Source organism: Gavia stellata, unplaced genomic scaffold (assembly GCF_030936135.1).
Source record: "Gavia stellata isolate bGavSte3 unplaced genomic scaffold, bGavSte3.hap2 HAP2_SCAFFOLD_1143, whole genome shotgun sequence".
Taxonomy (NCBI): Eukaryota; Metazoa; Chordata; class Aves; order Gaviiformes; family Gaviidae; genus Gavia; species Gavia stellata.
Window position 1 is genome coordinate 5,908 of NW_026777116.1, and position 27,200 is coordinate 33,107.

Sequence of the window (27,200 nt, forward strand, 5' to 3'; positions counted from 1 at the left end):
CCAGGAGCCCCCCAGGACCCCTCTCCCTCTGCGCCCCCCCCCCCCAAAAAGCCCCCGTGGACTCTCAAATTCACCTCCGTGGCCACCGTCTTGTTTTGATTGTATTTAACCCAGGGGGCTTCTCCCAAAGCCCCCCACCCGCTGCTCGTGCCCCCCCCCGCCTCGCGTGGCCCCCCCATCCCCGAGCAGGTTGGGTTCTATTCAGCTTATTTAAACAAACCCCCCCCCGAACCTCCCGGGTGCTACCGGCAGTGTTTTGGGGGGGGTATGTGTGCCTGAATGAAAGGGGGGTCCCCACCTCACCCTGGGGGGGGCACAGCCCCCCCACGCTGTGGCTGGGAGGGGTGGCTCGTCCCCAAGCGCTGTGGGGCCGGGGAGGGGGGGGTGTCCCTGCCGCGCCCCCCCATTTTGCCTTTTTTTTTGTGTGTGTGTGTGATTTATTTTGCATTTCCACTTCCCCCCCACCCTGGAGAAAAAGTGTGGGGGTTTTTTTTTGGGGGGGGGGCACACATAGGATGTCATTAACCCCCCCACCGCCACTTAAAGTCGGGGGGGGGGGACACACACACGGGGACTTCACCTGCGCTGGAAGCCGCTCGCCTCTCCCCGGACCCCCCCTCGCCTCCTCCCCGCAACGAGCCCCTGGGGGGGGGTGATTTGGGTGGGGGGGGCCCAGGTACCCACGGGGGGGGCTCTGATCCCCCCCCTCATTGGGGACAGCTCCGTCCCAGGCCCCCACCCCGGGGTGGGGGGGTCGCGTTTCTTTTTGCTTCTCCTCGTGTTATTTATTGCACTTGCCGGGGGGGGGTCCTGGTGGGGGGGGGGCCGGGGCTGCGTCCCCTCAATCCCCCCCCCCCAAAAAGCAAATTTCCCCCCCCTCCAGGCTGTGAAAATGTGACTCTGATACATAAAGTATTAATGTTTTCCAGCGCGCTGCTCCGCTCCTTGTTTTTGGGGGGGGGTCATGATGGGGGGGGGCAACTACAATGGGGTGCGCCTGCCCCAAATCCCCCCCTCTCCCCGGGCGCTGTTGGGGTGCAGGGGTGGATTTGCCCCCCCCCCTTACCCTGAGCTGCACCCCCTCAGCTTTTTGTGCCGTGATATTGCGGGGGGGGCACGTGCCACCTCCTCTGTCACCCTGGGGGTCCCGGAGAGGGGGGGTGGCTCAGTCTGGGGGGGGTCCTGTGTAGTTTGGGGGGGCCCTATATGTTGAGGCGAGTGGGGTGCTGAGCATCGCCCCGGCGCTGGGTGTCGGGGGGCTGCTGCTTCTGGGGAGGGGCCAACGAGCCCCCCCACCCCGGGGACCGTGCTGCGGGTGGAGGTGCACCAGCTCATCGCTTCCCTCCCAAGGTGAGTCCTGGGGGGGCTCGGGGGGGGCCCCAACCCTGGGACCCCCCCCATTTAACCCCCCCCAAAATATTTTTCTCCCCACAGCGAGAGTCACGGCACCGTCTTCACCCTCCGCGTGGGTTCCCGGCGCTGCGGCGTCCCGTCGCGGTACCGGCTGCCGAAGGAGGCTCCGATCGAAGGCGCCGAGGAGTTCGGCGCTGCCGCGACGTCACGGCAACGGTGAGACCCCCGGCGTGCCGCCGGCGGCACCTGAGCCCCCCCCCGGACGCTTTTGGGGGTGTCATCCCATCCAGATGCGATCCCGTCTTTGTGCCACGAAGAATTTCGGCGCGGGCGAGGAGCGGGTCTGCGAGGAAGCTCAGTGTCGGCTCCAGCGCCTCCGTCAGACCCACAGTACGGCCGCCCCGCTATTGGGGTTCCCCCCCGCCCCGCTATTGGGGTTCCCCCCCACCCCACTATTGGGGTTCCCCCCTGCCCTAACGCTGTGCCCCCCCGCCCCGATTTTTGGGGGTACGGGGACGAGCGGTTCCTCGTGGGGCTCCTCGACGGCGACTGGAAGCTGATGAGCTCAACCCGGGGGTAGGGGGGAATTTGGGGGGCCCCCTCCCCAGTTCACATGTTGTGTCGCCCCCCCCCCCCCCCACGCCACGCGCCCCGTTTCACCCTCTCCTCTTCCTCCCGCAGCCGCTCTTCGTCTTCCCCGACGTCGTGCGGGGCCGCGCCGGAGGATCCCCGCCAACTAACCTGCGGCTGGCCGAATTCACGGGGGTGCGGAGGAACCGCGAGACGTCGGACCCCCAAAACCCGCCGGGATTTCATCGACTGTTCCCTCCTGAGGACGCAGCAGGTACCCGCCTCATCCCCGGCACCCCGAATTTCCCCGCGGGGCGCCCAAACCGGCGGCGTAACCGTGGCGGGGGACCCTTCTCCCCCTCCCTCGGCAGAAGGGGAACCCCGACACCCGCTTTGCCGAGGACGCGCTCTCCAAAACCGCCGTCCACCTCTTCTTCGCGGCGACTGAGTCCGTCAGCCCCCCCTTCAAATTTGGGGTCCGTATCCTGCTCCAGCACCCCGAGGTGGAAGGTATTGGGGGGCACACAGCATCCTTGGGGTGCTGCGGCATCCCTGGGTGTCCCCCATCGGGCACTGGGGGTCCCCCGTGGGGCACAGGGCATCCTTGGGGTGCTGCGGCATCCCTGGGTGTCCCCCATCGGGCACTGGGGGTCCCCCGTGGGGCACAGGGCATCCTTGGGGTGCTGCGGCATCCCTGGGGGTTGCCCGTGGGGCACTGGGGGTCCCCCATCGGGCACAGAGCGTCTCTGGGGGTCCCCTGTCAGGCACAGGGCATCCCTGGGGATCCCCTGTTGTCCCTGGGGGTCCCCCGTGGGGCACAGGGCATCCTTGGGGTGCTGTGGCGTCCCTGGGGGTCCCCCGTGGGGCACAGGGCATCCTTGGGGTGCTGTGGCGTCCCTGGGGGTCCCCCGTGGGGCACAGGGCGTCTCTGGGGGTGCTGTGGCGTCCCTGGGGGTCCCCCGTGGGGCACAGGGCGTCTCTGGGGGTGCTGTGGCGTCCCTGGGGGTCCCCCGTGGGGCACAGGGCGTCTCTGGGGTGCTGTGGCGTCCCTGGGGGTCCCCCGTGGGGCACAGGGCATCCTTGGGGTGCTGTGGCGTCCCTGGGGGTCCCCCGTGGGGCACACAGCATTCTTGGGGTGCTGCAGCATCTCTGGGGGTCCCACATTGGGCACAGGGTGTCCCTGGGGGTCCCCCATTGTCCCTGGGGGTGCCCCGTCGGGCACAGAGCGTCCCTGGGGTCCCCCGTCGGGCACACGGCATTCTTGGGGTGCCGCAGCGTCCCTGGGGGGTCCCTGTGGGGCAGAGAGTGTCCCTGGGGGTCCCCCGGCATCCTTGGGGGTCCCCCGTGGGGCACACGGCATTCTTGGGGTGCCGCAGCAGCCCTGGGGGTCCCACATTGGGCACAGGGCGTCCCTGGGGGGCGCCCCTGTTGTCTCTGGGGGGTCCCCCGTGGGGCACGCGTCATCCTTGGAGGTCCCCCGTCGTCCCTGGGGGTCCCCCGTGGGGCACGGAGCGTCTCTGGGGGTCCCCCGTCATCTCTGGGGGTCCCCCGTGGGGCACAGAGTGTCCCTGGGGGTCCCCCGTGGGGCACAGAGCGTCGCTGGGGGTCCCCCCTTGTCCCTGGGGGTGCCCCATTGGGCACAGAGCATCCCTGGGGGTCCCCTGTCGTCCCTGGGGGTCCCCCGCGGGGCACAGAGCGTCCCTGGGGGTCCCCCGCGGGGCACAGAGCGTCCCTGGGGGTCCCCCCTCGTCCCTGGGGGTCCCCCGCGGGGCACAGAGTGTCCCTGGGGGTCCCCTGTCATCTCTGGGGGTCCCCCATTGGGCACAGGGCGTCCCTGGGGGTCCCCAGTTGTCCCTGGGGGTCCCCTGTGGGGCACACGGCGTCCCTGTTTCAAGCCCAACGCCGCCTTCGTGGCCTTCCTCCGCAGGCGAGGAGGAGGAAGAGGGGGCGGGATGTGCGCCCGCGGACCCCCGTTCCCTCCCTGGGGACCCCCATCCCCTCCCTGGGGACCCCCGTTCCCTCCCTGGCCCCCCCTTTCCCAGGGAGGCGCGTGCCCCTGGACGAAGGTCTGGCCCTGACGCAGCTCTTCCTCTTCCTCACCGCCATCCTCCAGCGCGGAGGAAGATCCGGCCACCACCCACACCGCCCCCCAAATCCAGCGCCGTGGGGAGCCCCCCCCGGCCCTGCCCCCCATAAAGACACCCCGCTCTCCCCCACCTCTCTTCGTCCGCGGTTTTGGGGTGTTTGTCCCCCCCTCCCCGGGGAGCGCAGGGGGTCCGGCGGGGACGCGGAGCCGCGTGTTGCACGGGAAAATGCGGTTTATTGGGGGGGGGGGTCCCCAATATTGGGGTGCGATGCGGTGTCTTGGGGGGGATCCTCAATATTGGGGTGCGATGCAGCGTCTTAGGGGGGGCGGATCCCCAATATTGGGGTGCGATGCGGCATCTTCTGGGGGGGGATCCCCAATCCTGGGGCACGATGTGGCGTCTTGGGGGGGGGGATCCTCAATATTGGGGTGTCTTGGGGGGGGATCCCCAATCCTGGGGTGCAATGTGGTGTCTTGGGGGGCAGATCCTCAATATTGGGGTGCAATGGGGCGTCTTGGGGGGGGATCCCCACTCCTGGGGCACGATGTGGCGTCTTTGGGGGGGGGTTCCTCAATATTGGGGTGTCTTGGGGGGGGATCCCCACTCCTGGGGCGCAATGTGGCGTCTTGGGGGGCAGATCCTCAATATTGGGGTGCGATGGGGCAACTTGGGGGGGGATCCCCACTCCTGGGGCACGATGTGGCGTCTTGGGGGGGGGGGATCCTCAATATTGGGGTGTCTTGGGGGGGATCCTCAATATTGGGGTGCCATGCAGCGTCTTGGGGTGGGGGGATCCCCAATCCTGGGGCGTGATCCTCAATATTGGGGTGCGATGGGATGTCTTGGGGGGGATCCTCAATATTGGGGTGTCTTGGGGGGGGATCCCCAATCCTGGGGCGCAATGTGGCGTCTTGGGGGGGGATCCTCAATATTGGGGTGCGATGCGGCATCTTCTGGGGGGGGGGATCCCCACTCCTGGGGCACGATGGGGTGTCTTGGGGGGGATCCTCAATATTGGGGTGTCTTGGGGGGGATCCCCACTCCTGGGGCGCCATGTGGTGTCTTGGGGTGGGGGGATCCTCAATCCTGGGGCGCGATCCTCAATATTGGGGTGCGATGGGGCGTCTTGGGGGGATCCTCAATATTGGGGCACGATGGGGTGTCTTGGGGGGGGATCCCTACTCCTGGGGTGCGATGCGGCGTCTTGGGGGGATCCTCAATATTGGGGTGCGATGCGGCGTCTTGGGGGGGGATCCCCACTCCTGGGGCGCCATGCGGCATCTTGGGGTGGGGGGATCCCCAATCCTGGGGCACGATCCTCAATATTGGGGTGCGATGGGGCGTCTTGGGGGGGATCCTCAATATTGGGGCACGATGGGGTGTCTTGGGGGGGGATCCCTACTCCTGGGGTGCGATGCGGCGTCTTGGGGGGGATCCTCAATATTGGGGTGTCTTGGGGGGGGATCCCTACTCCTGGGGTGCGATGCGGCGTCTTGGGGGGGATCCTCAATATTGGGGTGTCTTGGGGGGGATCCCTACTCCTGGGGTGCGATGCGGCGTCTTGGGGGGATCCTCAATATTGGGGTGCGATGCGGCGTCTTGGGGGGGGATCCCCACTCCTGGGGCGCCATCCCCACTCCTGGGGCGCCATGCGGCATCTTGGGGTGGGGGGATCCCCAATCCTGGGGCACGATCCTCAATATTGGGGTGCGATGGGGCGTCTTGGGGGGGATCCTCAATATTGGGGCACGATGGGGTGTCTTGGGGGGGGATCCCTACTCCTGGGGTGCGATGCGGCGTCTTGGGGGGGATCCTCAATATTGGGGTGTCTTGGGGGGGATCCCTACTCCTGGGGTGCGATGCGGCGTCTTGGGGGGATCCTCAATATTGGGGTATCTTGGGGGGATCCCCACTCCTGGGGCGCCATGTGATGTCTTGGGGTGGGGGGATGCCCAATCCTGGGGCACGATCCTCAATATTGGGGTGTGATGGGGCGTCTTGGGGGGATCTTCAATATTGGGGCACGTCAGTATCTTGGGGGGAGGGATCCCCACTCCTGGGGCACGATGTGGTGTCTTGGGGGGGGATCCTCAATATTGGGGTGTCTTGGGGGGGATCCCCACTCCTGGGGCGCCATGTGATGTCTTGGGGTGGGGGGATGCCCAATCCTGGGGCACGATCCTCAATATTGGGGCGCGATGGGGCGTCTTGGGGGGGGGATCCCCGATCCTGGGGCGCAATGTGGCATCTTGGGGGGGGATCCCCGATCCTGGGGCATCTTGGGGGGGGATCCCCGATCCTGGGCTGCCATGTGGTGTCTGGGGGGGGGATCCCCGATCCTGGGGCATCTTGGGGGGGCCGTTGTCAGCGGGGGCAGAAGCAGAGCTGGGCGGGCCGGGGGATGTTCATGATGCCGCTGACTTGGGGGCGCAGGTCGAGGCGGGGGGGGCGGCCGGGGGGGTGCCGCAGCTGGAAGCGCTGCAAGATGGCGGTGAGGAAGAGGAAGAGCTGCGTCCGCGCCAGGCTCTCCCCCAAGCACATACGCTTCCCTATGGGGGGGGCAAAAGAAGGGGGGGGGGGTCACTTAGGGGTCTCCCCAACCCCGAGGGGGGGGGTGTCGTGTGCCCCCACCCACCTGCGGAGAAGGGGAGGAAGGCTTCGCTCCTCTTGAACCCCCCCTTTTCATCCAGAAAGTGGCGGGGGTCGAAGGCTTCGGGGTTTTCGAAGTGCCGCGGGTCGCGCAGCGCCGAGCTCAGGACGGGGTAGATGGTGCAGCCCTGGGGGGGGGGGGGGAGAAGGAGGGGGGGCCGTAATTAATGATTAATGGCGGTAACGGGTGGAAAATCACTGATTAATCGGCAATCGATAAGCGAGGCCGAAGCACGTTGCGCAACGAGCGGACGGGGGTGAAGCGCGCGGCGCGGTTAGTCAATGATTAAGTGCCCAGCGCAGTTGGTAATTGATGGCGGGGCACGCCGGGCGATCGATAATCAATGATTAAGTGCGCTGCGTGATCAATAATCGACGCTTAAGCAAGCCGGGCGATCGATAATCGACGCTTAAGGCCGCTGCATAATCAATAATCGATGCTTAAGCAAGCCGGGCGATCGATAATCGACGCTTAAGGCCGCTGCATAATCAATAATCGATGCTTAAGCAAGCCGGGCGATCGATAATCGACGATTAAGCCCACCACGCAATCGGGAAGCACTGATGCAGCACGCCATGTGGCCGATAATCGATGATGAAGCACGCCGGGCGATCAGTAATCGACGATTAAGCCCGCCGGGCGATCAGTAATCGACGATTAAGCCCGCCGGGCGATCGATAATCGACGATTAAGCCCGCCGCGCGATCGATAATCGACGATTAAGCCCGCCGCGCGATCGATAATCGACGATTAAGCCCGCCGCGCGATCGATAATCGACGATTAAGCCCGCCGCGCGATCGATAATCGACGATTAAGCCCGCCGCGCTATCGGGAAGCGCTGATGCAGCATGCCATGCGATCGATAATCAACGATTAAGCAAGCCGGGCGATCGGAAAGCGCTGATGCAGCACGCCGTGCGGCTGATAATCGATGATTAAGCCCGCTGCGCGATCGATAATCGATGATTAAGCCCGCTGCGCGATCGATAATCGATGATTAAGCCCACCAGGTGATTGATAATTGATGATTAAGGCTGCTGGGTTATCGATAATCGATGATTAAGCCCCCTGGGTGCTCGATAATCGATGATTAAGCCCCCTGGGTGCTCGATAATCGACGATTAAGCCCGCCACGCAATCGGGAAGCGCTGATGCAGCATGCCATGCGATCGATAATCGACGCTTAAGCAAGCCGGGCGATCGATAATCGACGCTTAAGCAAGCCGGGCGATCGGAAAGCGCTGATGCAGCACGCCGTGCGGCTGATAATCGATGATTAAGCCCGCTGCGCAATAGATAATTGATGATTAAGCCCACCAGGCGATTGATAATCGATGATTACGGCTGCTGGGTTATCGATAATCGACGATTAAGCCCGCCGTGCAATGGGGAAGCGCTGATCCAGCGCGCTGTGCGGCCGCTAACCGACGATGCGCCACATCGGGCGATCGATAACCAACGATTATGGCGGGCGCAGATGATCAACACCCAATACCGCAGCGCGTCGCGCCATTAACAATCGATAGCGAAGAGCGTCGCCCCGTCCTTAACGATTTCCATCGACAGCGCCGCCGGAGCCTCCCGCGACACCCGAGCCCGGCGCGTGATCCATCGCCCCGATCCGCGGGCAGCCGTTAGCCAGGGATCACCCGGCGGCACCTTGGGAATGGTGAAGCCGCCCAACGGCGTATCCCGCTTCACCGTCCGGATGAATCCCAGAGGAACCAGGTCCAGGTACCGCTGCGCCTCGTGGAGCACGGCCTCGGTGTAGGGCATGACCCCCCGATCCCGCAGGGTGGGGGGCCGCTCCCGCCCCAGCACCCGCTCGATCTCCTCCTGCACCTTCCCTGGGGAGACGGAGGGTGGGTGGGGGGTCAGCGGGTGCGTGTCGTCCCCCCCACCCCACCCTTCCGATACCCGGGAATGGGGTGCGCCCCACCTGCCACCTCGGGGTGCTCCAGCAGCAGCATCAGGCAGTAGCGGAGGGTGATGCTGGTGCTCTCCGTCCCCGCCACGAACATGTCGAACACCGTCGTCTGCATGTTGTCACGCCTGAAAGCCGTCCCGGGCTTCCCCTTCTCCTGCGTTTGGGGGGGGTCGAGCTCCGTGGCACCCCAGGATGACGCTCGGGGGCCCCTCGCACCCCGTGTCACCCCAAGATGATGCTTGGGGTCCTGTTCCTTTGCCACCCAGTGTCCCCTCGCACCCCATGTCCCCCCCAAGATGACACTCGGGGGCCCCTCGCACCCAATGTCACCCCAGGATGACATTCAGGGTCCCATTCCTTTGCCACCCGGTGTCACCTCACACCCTGTGTCCCCCCAAGATGACATTCGGTGTCCCCTCGCACCCCATGTCCCCCCCAAGATGATGCTCGGGGGTCCCTCGCACCCCGTGTCACCCCAAGATGACGCTTGGGGTGCCGTTCCCTTGCCACCCGGTGTCACCTCGCACCCCGTGTCACCCCAAGATGACGCTTGGGGTGCCGTTCCCTTGCCACCCCGTGTCACCTCGCACCCCGTGTCTCCCCAAGATGACGCTCGGGGGCCCCTCGCAGCCGGTGTCATCCCAAGATGACATTCAGGGTCCCGTTCCCTTGCCACCCAGTGTCACCTTGCACCCGCTGTCCCCCCAGGATGACGTTTGGGATCCCGTTCCCTTCCACCCGGTGTCCCCTAGCACCCAGTGTCACTCCAAGATGACACTCAGGGGCCCCTCACACCCCGTGTCCCCCCCAAGATGACACTTGGGTTCCCGTTCCCTTGCCACCCAGTGTCCCCTCGCACCCCATGTCCCCCCCAAGATGACACTCGGGGGGCCCCTCGCACCCAGTGTCACCCCAGGATGACATTCAGGGTCCCATTCCTTTGCCACCTGGTGTCACCTCACACCCTGTGTCCCCCCAAGATGACATTCAGTGTCCCCTCGCACCCCATGTCCCCCCCAAGATGATGCTCGGGGGTCCCTCGCACCCCGTGTCACCCCAAGATAATGCTTGGGGTCCTGTTCCTTTGCCACCCAGTGTCCCCTCGCACCCCGTGTCACCCCAAGATGATGCTTGGGGTCCTGTTCCTTTGCCACCCAGTGTCCCCTTGCACCCAGTGTCCCCCCCAAGATGACACTCGGGGGCCCCTCGCACCCCGTGTCACCCCAAGATAATGCTTGGGGTCCTGTTCCTTTGCCACCCAGTGTCCCCTCGCACCCCGTGTCACCCCAAGATGATGCTTGGGGTCCTGTTCCTTTGCCACCCAGTGTCCCCTTGCACCCCATGTCCCCCCCAAGATGACACTCGGGGGTCCCTCGCACCCGGTGCCACCCCAGGATGACGTTCAAGGTCCCATTCCCTTGCCACCCGGTGTCACCTCACACCCTGTGTCCCCCCAAGATGACACTCAGTGTCCCCCCGCACCCCGTGTCCCCCCCCAAGATGACGCTCGGCGGTCCCTCACACCCCCTGTCACCCCAAGATGATACTTGGGGTGCTGTTCCCTTGCCACCCGGTGTCACCTCGCACCCCGTGTCACCCCAAGATGACGCTTGGGGTGCTGTTCCTTTGCCACCCAGTGTCCCCTCGCACCCCATGTCCCCCCAAGGTGACACTCGGGTTCCTGTCCCCACAAAGTGACGCTGGGGGTCCCGCCGCCCCCCACCCCACCTGCTCCATCCTGCGGAGAAAAGCATCCACGAAATCCCGGGGCGCCGCCAAATCCAGGGTGGCCTCGTGCTCCGCCACCTTCTTGGCCAAGAAGTCTTGGATGAAGGAATTGTTCCGGAATAAGGTGTGGTGGGGGCCGGGCAGGCGGTCCATCAGGCCGGGCAGGATGTTGTAGAGCTGCCGGGAGAGAGCCAGGCGGCACGGCGCCGGTGAGGCGGCATAGCGCCGGCAAGGCAGCACCGTGCCAATAAGATGGCACAGTGCCGGTGAGGCGGCGCGATGCCGGTAAGAGAACACGACGCCAATAAGATGGCACAGTGCCGGTGAGGTGGCGCGATGCCGGTAAGAGAGCATGACGCCAATAAGATGGCACAGTGCCGGTGAGGCGGCGCGATGCCGATAAGAGAGCACAACACCAATAAGATGGCACAGTGCCGGTGAGGTGGCACGATGCCGGTAAGAGAGCACAACACCAATAAGATGGCACAGTGCCGGTGAGGCGGCACGATGCCGGTAAGAAAGCACAACACCAATAAGATGGCACAGTGCCGGTGAGGCGGCGCGATGCCGGTAAGAGAGCACGACGCCAATAAGATGGCACAGTGCCGGTGAGGCGGCGCGATGCCGGTAAGAGAGCACGACGCCAATAAGATGGCACAGTGCCGGTGAGGCGGCGCGATGCCGGTAAGAGAGCACGACGCCAATAAGATGGCACAGTGCCGGTGAGGTGGCACGATGCCGGTAAGAGAGCACAACACCAATAAGATGGCACAGTGCTGATAAGAGAGCACGATGCCAATAAGATGGCACAGTGCCGGTAAGAGAGCACGGTGCCAATAAGATGGCACGGTGCCGGCGAGGTGGCGCGGTGCTGGCGTGACGCCAGCAAGAGAGCACGGTGCCGGGGAGGTGGCACAATGCCGGCGTTGTGGCACGGTATGGTGGCGTGGTGTCGGTGAGATGCCGGTGGGGTGGTGGCACGGTGCCCCCCCAGCCGCCCCCAAACCCCTCACCTGCCCGGCGATGGAGCTCTCCACTTGGAAATTTTCGGCGAGGCGCCGGAGGACGTGCCGGTACTCCTCGTCATCGTAGCCGAAGCGCTCGCCGAAGAGGATGCGGCAGATGGCATTGCCCACGGCTGCGCTCAGCAGCATGGCGGGGTCGAAGGGCCGCCCTGCGGCAGGGGGACGGTGATGACGGTGGGGCTCGGCCTCACCGCGGCCTCACCGTGCCCTCACCGCGGCCCCACCGCCCACCTTTGGTCCGCTCCAGCTCCTGCAGCAGCATCGCCGTCTCCTCCTGGACCTGCTCCTCCACGCTCCTCTTGCCCATGCCGAAGTCCCGCAGCGTGGTGAGGGTGAAGCGCCGGGTCTGCGTCCACATCTCCCCGTTGCTCATGAAGATGCCGAGATCCTTGTTGCTTTTCTCCGCCAACGGGAACCGCCCCCGGTCGGTGAATTCGTCCCCGCGGTTCACCAGCACCTCCCGCACCACCTCGTAGCCGAAGACCACCACCACCCGCTCCGAGCCAAAGCGCAGGGAGAAGACGGGGCCATACTTCTCGCTCAGCTGCGGCACAAAGTGACACACACACACACCGCGGCGTGGGTCGTGGCGCCCCGGGGGGATCTCGGCATCGGCACCCCGAGGGGCTCGGCGTCGGCACCCCAGGGGTGTTGGCACCCCGGGCGTCTCGGCGTCAGCACCCCCGGGATCTTGGCATTGGCAACCTGGAGCGTCTCGGCACTGGCACCCCGGGGATCTTGGCACTGGCACCCCGGGGTTCTCGGCACCCCACTCACCTTGCGGAAGGTCTTGCAGGTGTCGGCAGCCCTGACCTGCAGTAGGTTCCCGATGAGCGGCAGCGCCGGTGGCCCCGGCGGGTAATTTTGGCTCCGCTGCTCCTTTTTCCACCGGGCCACGATGGTCGTGGCCACCAGGATGAGGAGGAGGACGACGGTGATGGTGCCCACCGGCTCCATGGCTGCTGGTGCCAGCCTCAGCTCGGTGGCAAAGAGCAAAGTCCGCCGGCACCGTGGCCACCGGCTGATCGATGACCTTGGGAAGGCGGTCTGCCCGCGGCGTCAGGGACCGCCGGTTCCCGGAGCTGGGGGGGCACCCTGAGCACCCCGAGCTGCCCCGTCCCCTCGCCGCCAGCCCCGTGGCCAGGCATGCAGAGCCCTTGGCAGCCGCCGGTGCGGTGCCGGCGGTTTCTCCTGGCTCCGGGTACAGCGTTTGCCGGGCCGGAGCACCCGGGGTCCCGCAGCCTTTGGACCCACCAGCCTCGGCCACAGCTGGGGGGGCCCCTGAGCGTTTTGGGGGGCCACAAGCCCTCGCTCCCAAAGCAGAGATGGGGAGAGGAGCCCGGAGGCGAGGAGGAGGAGGAGGATGAAGGCCTGGCAGCCCATGAGCCGCTGGCAATCCTGCGCTGCCTCGACGCTGGAGCCGGCTTTTTGGGTCTTGGGCAGGGCTGGGGGCTCTGCGTGCTCGGCTCGGGGCTTTGCACGGCTCTGCACAGCTCTGCACACATGTCTTGGGGCTCTGCACGGCTCTGCACATTCACTGCATGCATGGCTCGGGGCTCTGCACGGCACTGCACGTTCACTGCATGCATCGCTCGGGGCTCTGCACGGCTCTGCACGCTCGGCTCAGGCCTTTGCACAGCTCCACACGCTCGCTGCATGCTCGGCTCAGGGCTTGGCACGGCTCTGCATGCTCTGCACCCTCGGCTCAGGGCTTTGCACGGCTCTGCATGCTCGGCTCAGGGCTTGGCACGGCTCTGCAGGCTTGCTGCACGCTTGGCTCAGGGCTTTGCATGGCTCCACACGCTCGCTGCATGCATGGCTCGGGGCTCTGCACGGCACTGCACGCTCGCTGCATGCATGGATGGGGGCTTTGCATGCCTCTGCATGCTCGGCTCAGCTCTTTGCACAGCTCCACACGCTCACTGCATGCTCGGCTTGGGGCTTTGCACGGCTCTGCATGCTCTGCACGCATGGCTCGGGGCTTTGCGCAGCTCTGCAGGCTTGCTGCACGCTTGGCTCAGGGCTTTGCATGGCTCCACACACTCGCTGCATGCATGTCTTGGGGCTTTGCACGGCTCTGCACTCATGGCTCGGGGCTTTGCATGGCTCCACATGCTCACTGCACGCTTGGCTTGGGGCTTTGCATGGCTCTGCGTGCTTGACTGGGGGCTCTGCACGGCTCTGCACGCTCACTGCACGCTCAGCTCAGGGCTTTGCACAGCTTTGCACGCTCTGCACGCTCGGCTCAAGGCTCTGCACAGCTCCACACCCTCTCTGTGTGCCTGCTTTAGGGCTCTGCACGGCTCTGCACGCTCGGCTTGGGGCTCTGCACGGCTCTGCACGCTCGCTGCATGCTCGGCTCGGGGTTTTGCATGGCTCTGCACGCTTGGCTCAGGGCTCTGCACGGCTCCGCATGATCTGCGGGCTTGACTGCGGGCTCTGCACACTCTTTGCACGCTCAGCTCGGGGCTCTGCACGCTCCCTGCGTGCTTTGCTGGGGACTTTGCATGTCTGCACCTTCTGTGTGTTTGCTTTGGGGCTCTGCACGGCTCTGCACGGCTCTGCACGCTCGCTGCACGCTTGGCTCAGGGCTTTACACGGCTCTGCACGGCTTTGCACGCTCTTTGCACGCTCGGCTCAAGGCTCTGCACGGCTCCACACCCTCTCTGCACGCTCGGCTCAGGGCTTTGCACGCTCAGTTCGGGGATTTGCACGGCTCCGCACGCTCGCTGCATGCTCGCCTCGGGGATTTGCATGCCCTGCGCACTCTCTGCACGCTCGGCTCAAGGCTCTGCACGGCTCCGCGCGCTCTCTGCACGCTCGGCTCAGGGCTTTGCACGCCGCTGGGGTACGGGGGGCCCGGTGCTGTGCCAGGGTCCCCTCCCCTCGCACCCCACGGCACCCTGAGGTGACACTGGGGGTCCCGGTCCCCCCCTCTCCCCACGCCGCCCCGGTGACGCCACCACCCACGGAGTTTGCCGGAGACTTTATAGAGCCGGTGGCTGCGGTGGGGTTGGGGGGTCCCGGTGCCGGATGGGGGGTGCCGGTGTCGCAGCTGGGGGGTCCCGGTGCCGGTTGGGGGGTCCCGGTGCCGGATGGGGGGTGCTGGTGTCGCAGCTGGGGGGTCCCGGTGCTGGTTGGGGGGTCCCGGTGCCGGATGGGGGATCCTGGTGCCGGATGGGGAGTCCCGGTGCCAGGGTTGGGGGGTCCCAGTGCCGGATGGGGGGGTCCAGTGCCAGATGGGGGATCCCGGTGCTGGATGGGGGGTCCCAGTGCTGGATGGGGGATCCTGGTGCCGGATGGGGGGTCCCAGCGTCGGGGTTGGGGGGTCCCGGTGCTGGATGGGGGGTCCTGGTGTTGGGGTTGGGGGGTCCTGGTGCCGCATGGGGAGTCCCAGTGTTGGGGTTGGGGGGTCCCAGTGCTGGATGGGGGATCCTGGTGCTGGATGGGGGGTCCCAGCGTCGGGGTTGGGGGGTTCCGGTGCCGGATGGGGGGTCCCAGTGTTGGGGTTGGGGGATCCCGGTGCCGGATGGGGAGTCCCAGTGTTGGGGTTGGGGGGTCCCGGTGCCGGATGGGGGGTCCCGGTGCCGTGGGGCGCTCAGCGGGCCACCATGCGAAGCCGGTAGATGGGGGGGATATTGGCGAAGCCGCTTTCCAGTGGGGCGGTGGGCAATTGCGCCGGCGGCACCAGCGGTTGCAGGCGAAGGCTCTGCAGGATGGTGGTGAGGAAGAGGAAGAGCTCCATCCTCGCCAAGGCCTCTCCCAGGCACACCCGCTTCCCTGCGAGCACGGGGTGCAGGCGTCAGCGGGAGGGTGGGGGACCCCTCGCATCCAGGGGATACCCCCACCGCCGTCACCGCCGCCGCCGGTACCTGAGGAGAAGGGGACGAAGGCCTCGTTCCGCTTGAAGCGGCCGCTCTCGTCCAGGAAGTTTGCGGGGTCGAAGGTGTCGGGGTGTTTGTAGGCGGTGGGGTCGTGCAGGACGGAGCTGAGCAGGGGGTACACCTCCGTGTCCTGGGGGGCGGGCGGGGGGGTCAGCGTGCATGCGGCGGGGTGCATGCGGCGGGGTGCATGCGGCGGGGTGCACGAGCAGTGCAAACGGGCGGCGGGCGGGCATCGGCGTGCGTGGGGAGGCGTGCATGGAGCAGCGTGCATATGCAGCAGCATGCACGGAGCAGCATGCACGTGCAGGAGCGTGCATGGAGCAGCGCGCACGGGGCGGCGCAAACGGGGCGGCGCGCGTGGGGAAGCGTGCGCAGGGCAGGGTGCGCGAGCAGTGCAAACGGGCGGCGCGCGTGCATCAGTGTGCACAGGGCAGCGTGCATGGGGAAGTGCGCACAGAGCCAGCGTGCACGCAGCAGTGTGCACGGGGAAGCACGCATGCAGCAGCGTGTGCAGGGCAGCGGAAATGGCAGCGTGCATGCATCAGAGTGCACGGGGAAGCACGCCTGCAGCAGCGTGCGTGGGGCAGTGGAAATGGCAGCGTGCATGCATCAGAGTGCACAGGGAAGCGCGCATGCAGCAGCGTGCGTGCAGCAGCATGGACAGGGCAGTGCAAGAGAGTGGCGTGCATGCATCAGCGCTCCCAGGGAAGCACGCATGGGGCAGTGTGCATGCAGCAGCGTGCATGGGGCAGTGCAAATGGGCAGCGTGCGTGCATCAGTGTGCACAGGGAAGCACACATGCAGCAGCGTGCGTGCAGCAGCGTGGACAGGGCAGTGCAAGAGGGTGGCGTGCATGCATCAGCGCTCCCAGGGAAGCACGCATGCAGCAGTGTGCATGCAGCAGCGTGCATGGGGCAGTGCAAATGGGCAGCGTGCGTGCATCAGTGTGCACAGGGAAGCACACATGCAGCAGCATGCATGCAACAGCGTGCACAGGGCAGTGCAAGCGGGCAGCGTGCATGCAGCAGCGCCCACAGGGAAGCACACATGCAGCAGCGTGCGTGGGGTAGTGGAAATGGCAGCGTGCATGCATCAGAGTGCACAGGGAAGCGCGCATGCAGCAGCGTGCATGCAGCAGCATGGACAGGGCAGTGCAAGTGGGTGGCGTGCATGCATCAGCGCTCACAGGGAAGCACGCATGGGGCAGTGTGCATGCAACAGTGCTCACAGGGAAGCACACATGCAGCAGCGTGTACAGGGCAGCGGAAATGGCAGCGTGCATGCATCAGTGTGCACAGGGAAGCACACATGCGGCAGCATGCATGCAACAGCGTGCACAGGGCAGTGCAAGCGGGCAGCGTGCGTGCAGCAGCACCCACAGGGAAGCACGCATGCAGCAGCGTGCCCGCAGCCGCGCGCATGGCGCAGGACGCCCAGGCCAGCCCGCTTTCCCCGGCCGCTCGCATTTTCGCTGCGGCGAGGGCAGCGGAGCAGCCCGTCCCCGGGCCCCGCTGGCACCTTGGGGATGAGGTAGCCGCGGAAGAGGGTGTCGCGGGTGACGACGTGGGGGACGTTCATGGGGATGAGGTCGCTGCAACGCTGGATCTCGTGGATGACGGCGTCGGTGTACGGCATGCGGCTCCGGTCCTCGACGTTGGGGGGACGGTCGCGGCCGATCACCCGCTCGATCTCCTCGTAGACCTTCTCTGCGGCCCCGAGCGGGATGAGGGGGGTCCCGCTCAGGGCCGGGGGGGGGACACACGCGGAGAGGGGACCCGCCACGGGTGGGGTGGGCACCCAACTGACCCTGCACGGCTGGGTGCTTCATCAGCATGAGGAAGCCGTATCGCAGGGTGGAGCTGACGGTCTCGGTGCCGGCGAAGAAGAGGTTGAGGGTGGTGAGCTCCAGGTTCTCCAGGTTGAACTCCGAGGAGGGGTTGGCCTTCTCCTGCGGACGGGGAGCACCCCGGGGTGCACGGGAGCACCCCGGGGTGTGCCAGGGAGCTGGGTGCACGGGAGCACCCCTGGGTGCATGGGAGCATCCCAGGGCGTGCGAGGGAGCTGGGTGCACGGGAGCACCCCTGGGTGCACAAGTGAGATGGGTGCACGGGAGCACCCCAGGGTGCACAAGCGAGATGGGTGCATGGGAGCACCCCTGGGTGCACAAGCGAGATGGGTGCACGGGAGTTCCCCAGGGTTGCAAGCAAGCTGGGTGCATGGGATCACCTCAGGGTGCACGGGAGCACCCCTGGGTGCACAAGCAAGATGGGTGCATGGGAGCACCCCGGGGCGTGCCAGGGAGCTGGGTGCACGGGAGCACCCCAGGGTGTGTGAGGGAGCTGGGTGCACGGGAGCACCCCTGGGTGCACAAGCGAGATGGGTGCATGGGAGCAGCCCAGGGTGCCCAGGTTATCACCCCTGGGTGCCCAAATGAGCTGGGTGCCCGGAATCACCCCTGGGTGCCCAAACAAACTGGGTGCCAGGCTCACCCCTGGGTGCCCGGGAGCACCCCAGGGTGCCCAGGTTATCACCCCTGGGTGCCCAAATGAGCTGGGTGCCCTGGCTCACCCCTGGGTGCCCAAACAAACTGGGTGCCAGGCTCACCCCTGGGTGCCCGGGAGCACCCCAGGGTGCCCAGGTTATCACCCCTGGGTGCCCAAATGAGCTGGGTGCCCGGAATCACCCCTGGGTGCCCAGGTTATCACCCCTGGGTGCCCAAGTGAGCTGGGTGCCCGGGAGCACCCCAGGGTGCCCAGGTTATCACCCCTGGGTGCCCAAGTGAGCTGGGTGCCTGGAATCACCCCTGGGTGCCCAAACAAACTGGGTGCCAGGCTCACCCCTGGGTGCCCGGGAGCACCCCAGGGTGCCCAGGTTATCACCCCTGGGTGCCCAAATGAGCTGGGTGCCTGGAATCACCCCAGGGTGCCCAGGTTATCACCCCTGGGTGCCCAAATGAGCTGGGTGCCCGGAATCACCCCAGGGTGCCCAGGTTATCACCCCTGGGTGCCCAAGTGAGCTGGGTGCCCGGAATCACCCCAGGGTGCCCAGGTTATCACCCCTGGGTGCCCAAATGAGCTGGGTGCCTGGAATCACCCCAGGGTGCCCAAGTGAGCTGGGTGCCCGGAATCACCCCTGGGCACCCGGGAGCACCCCGGGGTGCCCATGGGTCCCCCCACCCACCCACCTTCTCCATCTGGAGCAGGAAGCAGTCGATGAAGTCCCGCGGGTGCTCGGGCTCCAGGGTCTCGGCGTTCCTCCGCACCCGCCGGGCGATGAAGCTCCTCATCCTCCCCAGCAGCCGCGGGATTTTGGTGTGGGGACCCGGGAGGTACTTCAGGAACGTCTCACCCATCTCATAAAACTGCGGGCGAAGGCTCAACGCCACCGTCGGATCCCACCCCACCTCTATCCCCGTCACCCATCGCACCCACCCCGGGGTCCCACCTGCGACCAAGGGGTGCTGATCTCCCGAAAACTCTCGTTCATCATTTGGAGGAGCTCCAGGAATTCCTCATCGCGGTAATCGAAGCGATTCCCGAAGACGATGGAGCAGATGATGTTGGAGACGGCGCAACTCAACAGGTACGTGGGGTCGAAGGGCTCCTCTGCGGCGGCGGGGTGGGTGTCAGCACCCAGGGGTGAAGCCGCCCCCACCCTCACCCCCCCCACACACCCGTCCCGGCACCTTGGGTGCTGCGCAGCTCCTGCAGCAGGATCTGGGCTTCCTCCTGGATCCGACCCTCGATGCTTTTCCGGCCCATCCCGAAATCCCGCAGCACCGTCAGGGAGAAGCGGCGCAGCTGCCGCCAGCGCTCCCCGTTGGAGAAGACCACCCCTGGGTGGGGGGGGGGCGTGGGGGGGGTGAGCACCCTGCGGGGAGGGGGATCCCGGCAGGGGATGGGGGAGCACCCAGCAGGATGGGGGGGGAGCACCCTATGGGAGGGGGCACCCAGCAATGGGTGGGGGAGCACCCTATGGGAGGGGGTACCCAGAAAGGGGGGGGGGAGCACCCAGCAGGGGATGGGGGGGGTCACCCCATGGGGAGGGGGTGAGCACCCATTGGGGCAGGGGGGTGAGCACCCATTGGGGCAGGGAGGTGAGCACCCATGGGGACAATGGGGTGAGCACCCACTGGGGTAATGGGGTGAGCACCCATCGGGGCAATGGGGCGAGCACCCATGGGGGCAATGGGGTGAGCACCCATCGGAGCAACGGGGTGAGCACCCACTGGGGCAATGGGGTGAGCACCCATCGGGGCAGCAGGGTGAGCACCCATTGGAGCAATGGGGTGAGCACCCCTGGGGGCAACGGGGTGAGCACCCATGGGGGCGATGGGGTGAGCACCCATGGGGGCGATGGGGCGAGCACCCATGGGGGCAATGGGGTGAGCACCCATTGGGGCAGGGGGGCGAGCACCCATGGGGGCAATGGGGTGAGCACCCATGGGGGCCATGGGGTGAGCACCCACTGGGGCAATGGGGTGAGCACCCATTGGAGCAACGGGGTGAGCACCCATTTGGGCATGAGGATGAGCACCCACCCACCCAGCACCCCCAGGGCGGGTGCTGCCGTGGGGGTCCCACCGGCGGGCGTCCCCCCCCCCTCACCGTGCCCCTGGAAGGTCTCCTCCACCGTCGGCATGCGCCCGCGCCCGGCGAAGGCCTCCGCCTTCTCCACCAGCGCCTCCCGCACCGCCGCGTGCCCGCGCAGCACCACCACGCGCCGCGTCCCCAGGTAGACGGTGAAGACGGGGCCGTAGGTCCGGCTCAGCTGCAAGGGTGGGTGCTGGCTGGGTGCCCCGGCTTCGGCGTACCGCTGGGTGCCCCGGCTTTGGTGTGCTGACTGGGTGCCCCGGCTTTGGCGTACCACCTGGGTCCCTGGCTTTGGCGTGCCGGCTGGGTGCCCCGGCTTTGGCGTGCCGCTGGGTGCCCCGGCTTCGGCGTACCACCGCGCCCCACCCGGACGCCCACCCGGCGCCCACCCGCTCACCTTCAGCAGGGACTGGAGGGTGCGGGAGGGGGAGATCTGCAGCAGGTTGCCCAGGAGCGGCAGCGGCGGGGGGCCGGGGGGCAGGCGAGCGGGTGCCCCCCGCCGCGGGACGAGGCGGAGGAGGAGGGCGCAGGAGGGCCGAGGAGCAGGGAAGGTGCCGGTGCCGCTGGCTTCGCCCATGGCGGCGACGCCGGCGGCCCCTTGGCCTCGGCCTCCTGCGCCCGCTGCTATTTATCCACCCACTGCCGGGGCGGTTGCACAAGCGGTGACGTCCCCCCTCCCGCCCGCGCTCGCCTGCGCCGGGGTTGCAGCCATGCACGGCCCCCACGCGTGACCCCGTGCCCTGGCGCATGTCCCCAGGCATGTCCCTGTGCCCTGACGCATGTCCCCGTGCCCTGGTGCATGCCCCCAAGCCCTGCATGTCCCCATGCATGTCCCCGTGCCCTGACACATGTCCCCAGGCATGTCCCCTGAGCCCTGGTGCATGTCCCCATGCATGTCCCCAAGCCTTGGTGCATGTCCCCGAGCCTGGTGCATGCCCCCGAGCCCTGCATGTCCCCATGCATGTCCCCATGCATGTCCCCATGCCCTGGCACATGTCCCCAAGCCCTGGCGCATGTCCCTGAGCTCTGCATGTCCCCATGCATGTCCCCAAGTGCTGGTGCATGTCCCCATGCATGTCCCCAAGCGCTGGTGCATGTCCCTGTGCCCTGGTGCACATCCCAATGCCCTGACGCATGTCCCCATGCATGTCCCCAAGCCATGCATGTCCCCATGCATGTCCCCATGCATGTCTGCGAGCCTTGGTGCATGTCCCCGTGCCCTGGCGCATGTCCCCATGCATGTCCCCAAGCCCTGGTGCATGTCCCCGAGCCCTTGCGCCCGTCCCTGCGCCCGTCCTCCAGCCCCGGTGCCCACCCTGCACGTGGGGGGTGCTCACCGGGGGGGTACCCCAGGACCAGCCGGGGGCCCCCGCACCCCCCGAGCCAGGGCGGAGGGTGGGTGCTGGCCGGAGCCACGCCGACACCCGGGGAATCGGCCACCGCCGGCGGGCGTTGCACAATCGACCCGGCCCTCGCACGTGGACCGGGGGGTGACAGAGCTGCGGCAGCGCCCGGTGTGCAAACACACCACCAGCACCGGCACGCCAGCCAGTATGGGAACCCCGGCCTGCACGTGCACGGCCCCGTGCCCTGGCGTGTGTCCCCGTGCCCTCGTGCACGGCCCCGTGCCCTGCAGTGTGTCCCCGTGCCCTCGTGCACGGCCCCGTGCAGGTCCCCGTGCCCTAACGCATGTCCCTGTGCCCTCGTGCACGTCCTCGTGCGTGTCCCTGTTCCGTGGTGCATGTCCCCATGCATGACCCCATGCATGTCCCCGTGCCCTCGTGCATGGCCCCGTGCAGGTCCCTGTGCCCTGGTGCATGTCCCTGTGACACGGCACATGTCCCCATGCCCTCATGCACGTCCTCGTGCATAGCCCTGTTCCCTGGTGCATGTCCCCATGCCCTTGTGCACGGCTCCGTGCATGTCCCTGTGACCTGGTGCATGTCCCCATGCATGTCCCAGTGCCCTCTTGCATGTCCCCATGTCCCCGTGCATGTCCCCGTGCCCTGGTGCACGTTGTCGTGCATGTCCCAGTGCCCTGCTGCATGTCCCAATGTCCCCATGTCCCCATGCATGTCCCCGAGCCCTCATGCATTTCCCCATGCCCTGGCGTGTGTCCCCGTGCCCTCGTGCACATCCTCGTGCATGGCCCCGTGTCCTGCTGCGTGTCCCCGTGACCCCGTGCATGGCCCCATGTCCTCGTGCATGGCCCCGTGCATGGCCCCGTGTCCCCCGTGCATGGCCCCGTGCCCACGAGGGGCCGCAGGGTCGGGCAGAGCCCGGAGGGGACCGGAAGCGGCCGCTGGGAGGGGACAGAGGGACGGGGGGACGGGGCCCCCCAACCTCCACCCGCCTTAACACCCCCAGGAAAGGATGGGTGCTGCCTCACCCGCCGGGGGCATGGCATGGCACGGCCTGGCATGGTGCAGCACGGCATGGCACGGCACGGCATGGCACGTCGTGAAATGGCACAGCATTGCACGGCACGGCATGGCATGGTGCATCATGGCACGGCATGGCACAGCATGGCACGGCACAGCACGGCACGGCATGGCATGGCATGGTGCAGCATGGCATGGCACAGGATGGCATGGCACGTTGTGGCATGGCACGGCATGGCACGGCATGGTGCAGCACAGCATGGTGCAGCACGGCATGGCACGGCACAGCACGGCACGGCATGGCACAGCATGGCATGGCATGGCATGGCATATGATAGTGCAGCACGGCATGGCATGGCATGGCACAGCATGGCACAGTGCAGCACGGCACAGCATGGCATGGCATGGCACGGCATGGCACAGTGCAGCACGGCACAGCATGGCATGGCATGGCACGGCATGGCATGGCATGGCATGGTGCAGCACGGCATGGCACGGCACAGCATGGCGCAGCACGGCACAGCCTGGCATGGCACGGCACGGCATTGCACGGCACAGCATGGCATGATATGGCATATGACGGTGCAGCACGGCACGGCATGGCACAGCACAGCATGGAACAGCATGGCATGGCACGGCACGGCACGGCACGGCACGTCATGGCACGGCACGGCCCGGCCCAGCGGTCTGGCCTGGCGGTGCCGGAGGGCTGCGGGGGCACGTGGCCCCGTTGGGCCTCGCCGCAGCTGGGCTGGCGCGCGCCGGAGGCCTGATGTCACCCCGTGCTGCGCCAAGGCTGCCGTCACCGGCTGCTTGCGCCGCGCCCGGCCATAACTGCTGCCGGACAGGAACTGGGGACCCCCCCGGCACCCCACGGCACCCACGGCACCTCACAGCCCCCACAGCACCCACGGCACCCACAGCACCTCACAGCCCCCCACAGCACCCACAGCACCCACAGCACCCACAGCACCCCATGGCACCCACAGCCCCCATGGCCCCCACGGCCCCCACAGCACCCCATGGCACCCACAGCCCCCATGGCCCCCACGGCACCCACGGCACCTCACGGCACCCACAGCACCTCACAGCCCCCACAGCACCCACGGCACCCACGGCACCCCATGGCACCCACAGCCCCCATGGCCCCCACGGCCCCCACAGCACCCCATGGCACCCACAGCCCCCATGGCCCCCATGGCACCCATGGCCCCCACAGCACCCACAGCACCCACAGCACCCCACAGCACCCACGGCCCCCACGGCCCCCACAGCACCCACGGCACCCACAGCACCCCACAGCACCCACAGACGGCCCCCATGGCACCCATGGCCCCCATGGCCCCCACAGCACCCCATAGAACCCATGGCACCCACAGCCCCCACAGCACCCACGGCACCCACAGCACCCCACAGCACCCATGGCACCCCATGGCACCCATGGCCCCCACTGTACCCCACAGCACCCCACAGTGCCCACGGCACCCACAGCACCCACAGCTGCGGATCCTCGGTGGGGCAGGGGGGTGGGTGCAGGCAGTGGGTGCCGGGCTGCGGCATGGGTGGGGGTCACTCGTGCACCCCAAGACCCGGCGCACCCCCATGTCCCCATCCCGGGGGGGGGGAATCGTCACCCCCGGATCGGGCCCCGCGGCGTCACCGGGACCCCAACCAGGTCCCATGGGTGGGGTGGGGGGGACCCCCCGGCACTGGGGGGGCCCCAACTCCACCCGTGGGCCAACGCGGTCCCCACCCGTGTCGCCACCCTGTGTCCCCCCCGTCCCCACCCGTGTCCCCACCCCACGTCCCCACCCGGTGTGTCGGGGGGTGCGAACGGGGTGCTGGGGGGTGAACTGGGTGTCAGGGGGTGCAAACTGGGTGCTGGGGTGCAGCTGGGTGTCAGGGGGTGCAAACTGAGTGCTGGGGTGCAGCTGGGTGCTGGGGGGTGCAGCTGGGTGTTGGGGGGTGCAAATTGGGTGCTGGGGTGCAAACTGGGTGTCAGGGGGTGCAAACTGGGTGCTGGGGTGCAGCTGGGTGCTGGGGGGTGCAGCTGGGTGTTGGGGGGTGCACACTGGGTGCTGGGGTGGAACTGGGTGTCGGGGGGTGCAAACTGGGTGGTGGGGGGTGCAAACTGGGTGTCAGGGGGTGCAAACTGGGTGCTGGGGGTGCAAACTGGGTGTTGGGGGGTGCACACTGGGTGCTGGGGTTCAGCTGGGTGTCAGGGGGTGCAGCTGGGTGTCAGGGGGTGCAAACTGGGTGCTGGGGGGTGCAAAAGTGGGTGCTGGGGGGGTGAAAACTGGGTGCTGGGGTGGAACTGGGTGCTGGGGGGTGCAAACTGGGTGCTGGGGTGCAGCTGGGTGTCAGGGGCTGCGAACTGGGTGCTGGTGGTGCGAACTGGGTGCTGGGGGTGCAGCTGGGTGCTGGGGGGTGCAAAGTGGGTGCTGGGTTGGAACTGGGTGCTGGGGTGCAAACTGGGTGCTGGGGACTGCGAACTGGGTGCTGGGGTGCAGCTGGGTGTCAGGGGGTGCAAACTGGGTGCTGGGGGGGCCAAACTGGGTGCTGGTGGTGCGAACTGGGTGCTGGGGGTGCCTCCGGCCGTGGGGCGCCGCTGGGGGCCCCCCCGGATCTGCCCCCCAGTGCGGGGGGGCCCCCCGGTGCCAACCACCCCCCCGGCAGCGCCTCGGGGGCGGCGGGAAATCCCTCCGGCGCAGAAGCAGCCGCCGGGGCCAGGAACGCGCCGACGCTGGTGCAAGCCCCGGTGCCGCGGCCTTGCACGAGGACCGGAGATGTCGCACGAGGACCGGAGATGTCGCACGGGGCTGGCGGTGTCGCACGAGGACAGGGGCGTCGCATGGGGCCCATTGATGTCGCATGGGCTGGTGGCGTCGCACGAGGCCGGTGGTGTGGCATGAGGCCCATCGATGTCGCACGAGGGCTGGTGGCGTCGCACGAGGACCGGCAACGTTGCACGGGGATGGCGGTGTCGCACGAGGCCCGTTGATGTCGCACGCGGCTGGTGGCATTGCACGAGGCCAGGTGTGTTGCATGGGGCCGACGATGTCACACGGGGCTGGTGGCGTTGCACGAGGCCGGTGGCGTTGCACGGGGCCCGTTGACGTCGCACGAGGACTGGCAACGTCGCACGGGGCTGGTGGCGTCGCATGAGGCCGGTGGTGTCGCACGAGGACCGGCAACATCGCATGGGCTGGTGGTGTTGCACGAGGACCGGCAACGTCACATGGACTGGTGGTGTTGTACGAGGACTTGCGACGTTGCATGGGCTGGTGGCATTGCACGAGGACCAGCAACGTCGCACGGGCTGGAGGCATCGCACGAGGACTTGCGACATCGCACGGGCTGGTGGCGTCGCACGAGGACCAGCAACATCGCACGGGGCTGGTGGCGTCGCATGAGGCCGGTGGTGTCGCACGAGGACCGGCAACATCGCATGGGCTGGTGGTGTTGCACGAGGACCGGCAACGTCACATGGACTGGTGGTGTTGCACGAGGACTTGCGACGTTGCATGGGCTGGTGGCATTGCACGAGGACCAGCAACGTCGCACGAGCTGGAGGCATCGCACGAGGACTTGCGACATCGCACGGGCTGGTGGCGTCGCACGAGGACCAGCAACATCGCACGGGGCTGGTGGCGTCGCATGAGGCCGGTGGTGTCGCACGAGGACCGGCAACATCGCATGGGCTGGTGGTGTTGCACGAGGACCGGCAACGTCACATGGACTGGTGGCGTTGCACGAGGACTTGCGACGTCGCATGGGCTGGTGGCATTGCACGAGGACCAGCAACGTCGCACAGGGCTGGAGGCATCGCACGAGGACTTGCAACATCGCACGGGGCTGGTGGCATTGCATGAGGACTTGCGACATTGCATGGGCTGGTGGCGTCGCACAAGGACCGGCAACATCGCACGGGCTGGTGGTGTTGCACGAGGACTTGCGACGTTGCATGGGCTGGTGGTGTCGCACGAGGACCGGCAACATCGCACGGGCTGGTGGCGTCGCACGAGGACCGGCAACGTCGCACGGGCTGGTGGCGTTGCATGAGGACTTGCGACGTCGCATGGGGTCAGGGGGTGTCGCACGGGGCCCCTCGGCGTCGCACGGGGCACGTTGCCGTCGCACGTCGGCATCACCGGGGCGTCGCGGGGGGCTCGGGGGGACCCCGGGATCCCCCTCCCTGTGCTGGGGGGGGCGCTGAGCCCGTGCAAACTCCTCACACCCGGGACGAGGGTCCCCACAGCCCCGGGGGGTGTCCCCCCCCGCGCCCCCTCTTGGGGTGGGGGGTCCCCACTGGCGGGGGGGGGGCGGGGGGGTCCCCCCGGGGTGCCGGGTCCCTGCGGGGGGAGGGGATCCGGCCCGGGGGGGGGGCGGGGGGGGCGCTGCCCCTTCCCCTTTCGGTATGAGGTGGGGAGGAGGAAGCGCCCGGGAGTCGGGGTGCCCCCGCACCCCAGTTCCTCTCCCGGCCCTTCGCGGGGGGGGGGACACCCCCGGCCCTGGGGGGGGTTGGGGGGGGGTGCCAGGGCCGGGCTGGGGACCCCCAGTGTCACCTGAGCCCCCCCCCCCCCGGTGCCTTCTGGTCCCAGTTTGGGGTCCCCCCCCCGGTCCCAGTTGAGGGGTTCCCCAGTCTGTCCCACCCCGGTTGGGTCCCCCCCCCGGGCCCGATCCGGGGGGTCCCCCCCGGGCCCGATCCGGGGTCCCCCAATCCCCTCCAGCCCCCCCCCCCCCGCGCCCGATCCGGGGTCCCCCAATCCCCCTCCAGCCCCCCCCCCCCCGGCCTCGGTTTGGGGTCCCCCAGTCCTGATCCAGCCCCCCCCAGTTCCCACTTCGTGCCCCCCCCCCCCAGTCCATCCCTCCCCATTTCGGGGTCCCCCGGGCCCGATCCGGGGTCCCCCAATCCCCCTCCAGCCCCCCCCCGACCCCGATCCAGCCCTCCCCCCCCCGGGGCCCGATCCGGGGAGTCCCCCCTACCCCTCCACCCCCCCCA

The 27,200-nt window shown here is 67.6% G+C and overlaps 2 protein-coding genes across 2 annotated transcripts; both read right to left on the minus strand.

Annotated features, from left to right (window-relative positions):
- Positions 1–6,374: 6,374 nt before the first annotated feature.
- LOC132321692 (cytochrome P450 2C16-like) lies at positions 6,375–12,298 on the minus strand. The gene is made up of 8 exons (XM_059835136.1): positions 12,119–12,298; positions 11,573–11,885; positions 11,330–11,490; positions 10,317–10,493; positions 8,601–8,742; positions 8,321–8,508; positions 6,646–6,787; positions 6,375–6,559 (listed from the first exon to the last, which is right to left on the minus strand). Exons 1-8 carry the CDS (start codon positions 12,296–12,298, stop codon positions 6,375–6,377), a joined length of 1,488 nt encoding a protein of 495 aa, XP_059691119.1.
- A 2,609-nt stretch (positions 12,299–14,907) lies between these two features.
- On the minus strand, positions 14,908–20,394 carry LOC132321694 (cytochrome P450 2G1-like). The gene is made up of 9 exons (XM_059835139.1): positions 20,215–20,394; positions 19,833–19,995; positions 18,911–19,060; positions 18,670–18,830; positions 18,410–18,586; positions 17,032–17,173; positions 16,744–16,931; positions 15,214–15,355; positions 14,908–15,121 (listed from the first exon to the last, which is right to left on the minus strand). The coding sequence occupies exons 1-9, from the start codon at positions 20,392–20,394 to the stop codon at positions 14,940–14,942; spliced, it is 1,485 nt and encodes a 494-aa protein (XP_059691122.1). The 3' UTR covers positions 14,908–14,939.
- Between the last annotated feature and the right edge of the window lie 6,806 nt (positions 20,395–27,200).

Excerpts from the sequence above, each read along its gene's own strand:
- LOC132321692 (XM_059835136.1), bottom strand. The coding sequence starts at position 12,298 with ATGGAGCCGGTGGGCACCATCACCGTCGTCCTCCTCCTCATCCTGGTG. Across the intron at positions 10,494-11,329 it reads AGAGCTCCATCGCCGGGCAG|CTCTACAACATCCTGCCCGG; the intron begins GTGAGGGGTTTG and ends CTCTCCCGGCAG. Across the intron at positions 6,788-8,320 it reads GCGGCTTCACCATTCCCAAG|GGCTGCACCATCTACCCCGT; the intron begins GTGCCGCCGGGT and ends CCCCCCCCCCAG.
- LOC132321694 (XM_059835139.1), bottom strand. The coding sequence starts at position 20,394 with ATGGGCGAAGCCAGCGGCACCGGCACCTTCCCTGCTCCTCGGCCCTCC. Across the intron at positions 18,831-18,910 it reads GGAGCTGCGCAGCACCCAAG|AGGAGCCCTTCGACCCCACG; the intron begins GTGCCGGGACGG and ends CCGCCGCCGCAG. Across the intron at positions 16,932-17,031 it reads GAAGCACCCAGCCGTGCAGG|AGAAGGTCTACGAGGAGATC; the intron begins GTCAGTTGGGTG and ends TCGGGGCCGCAG.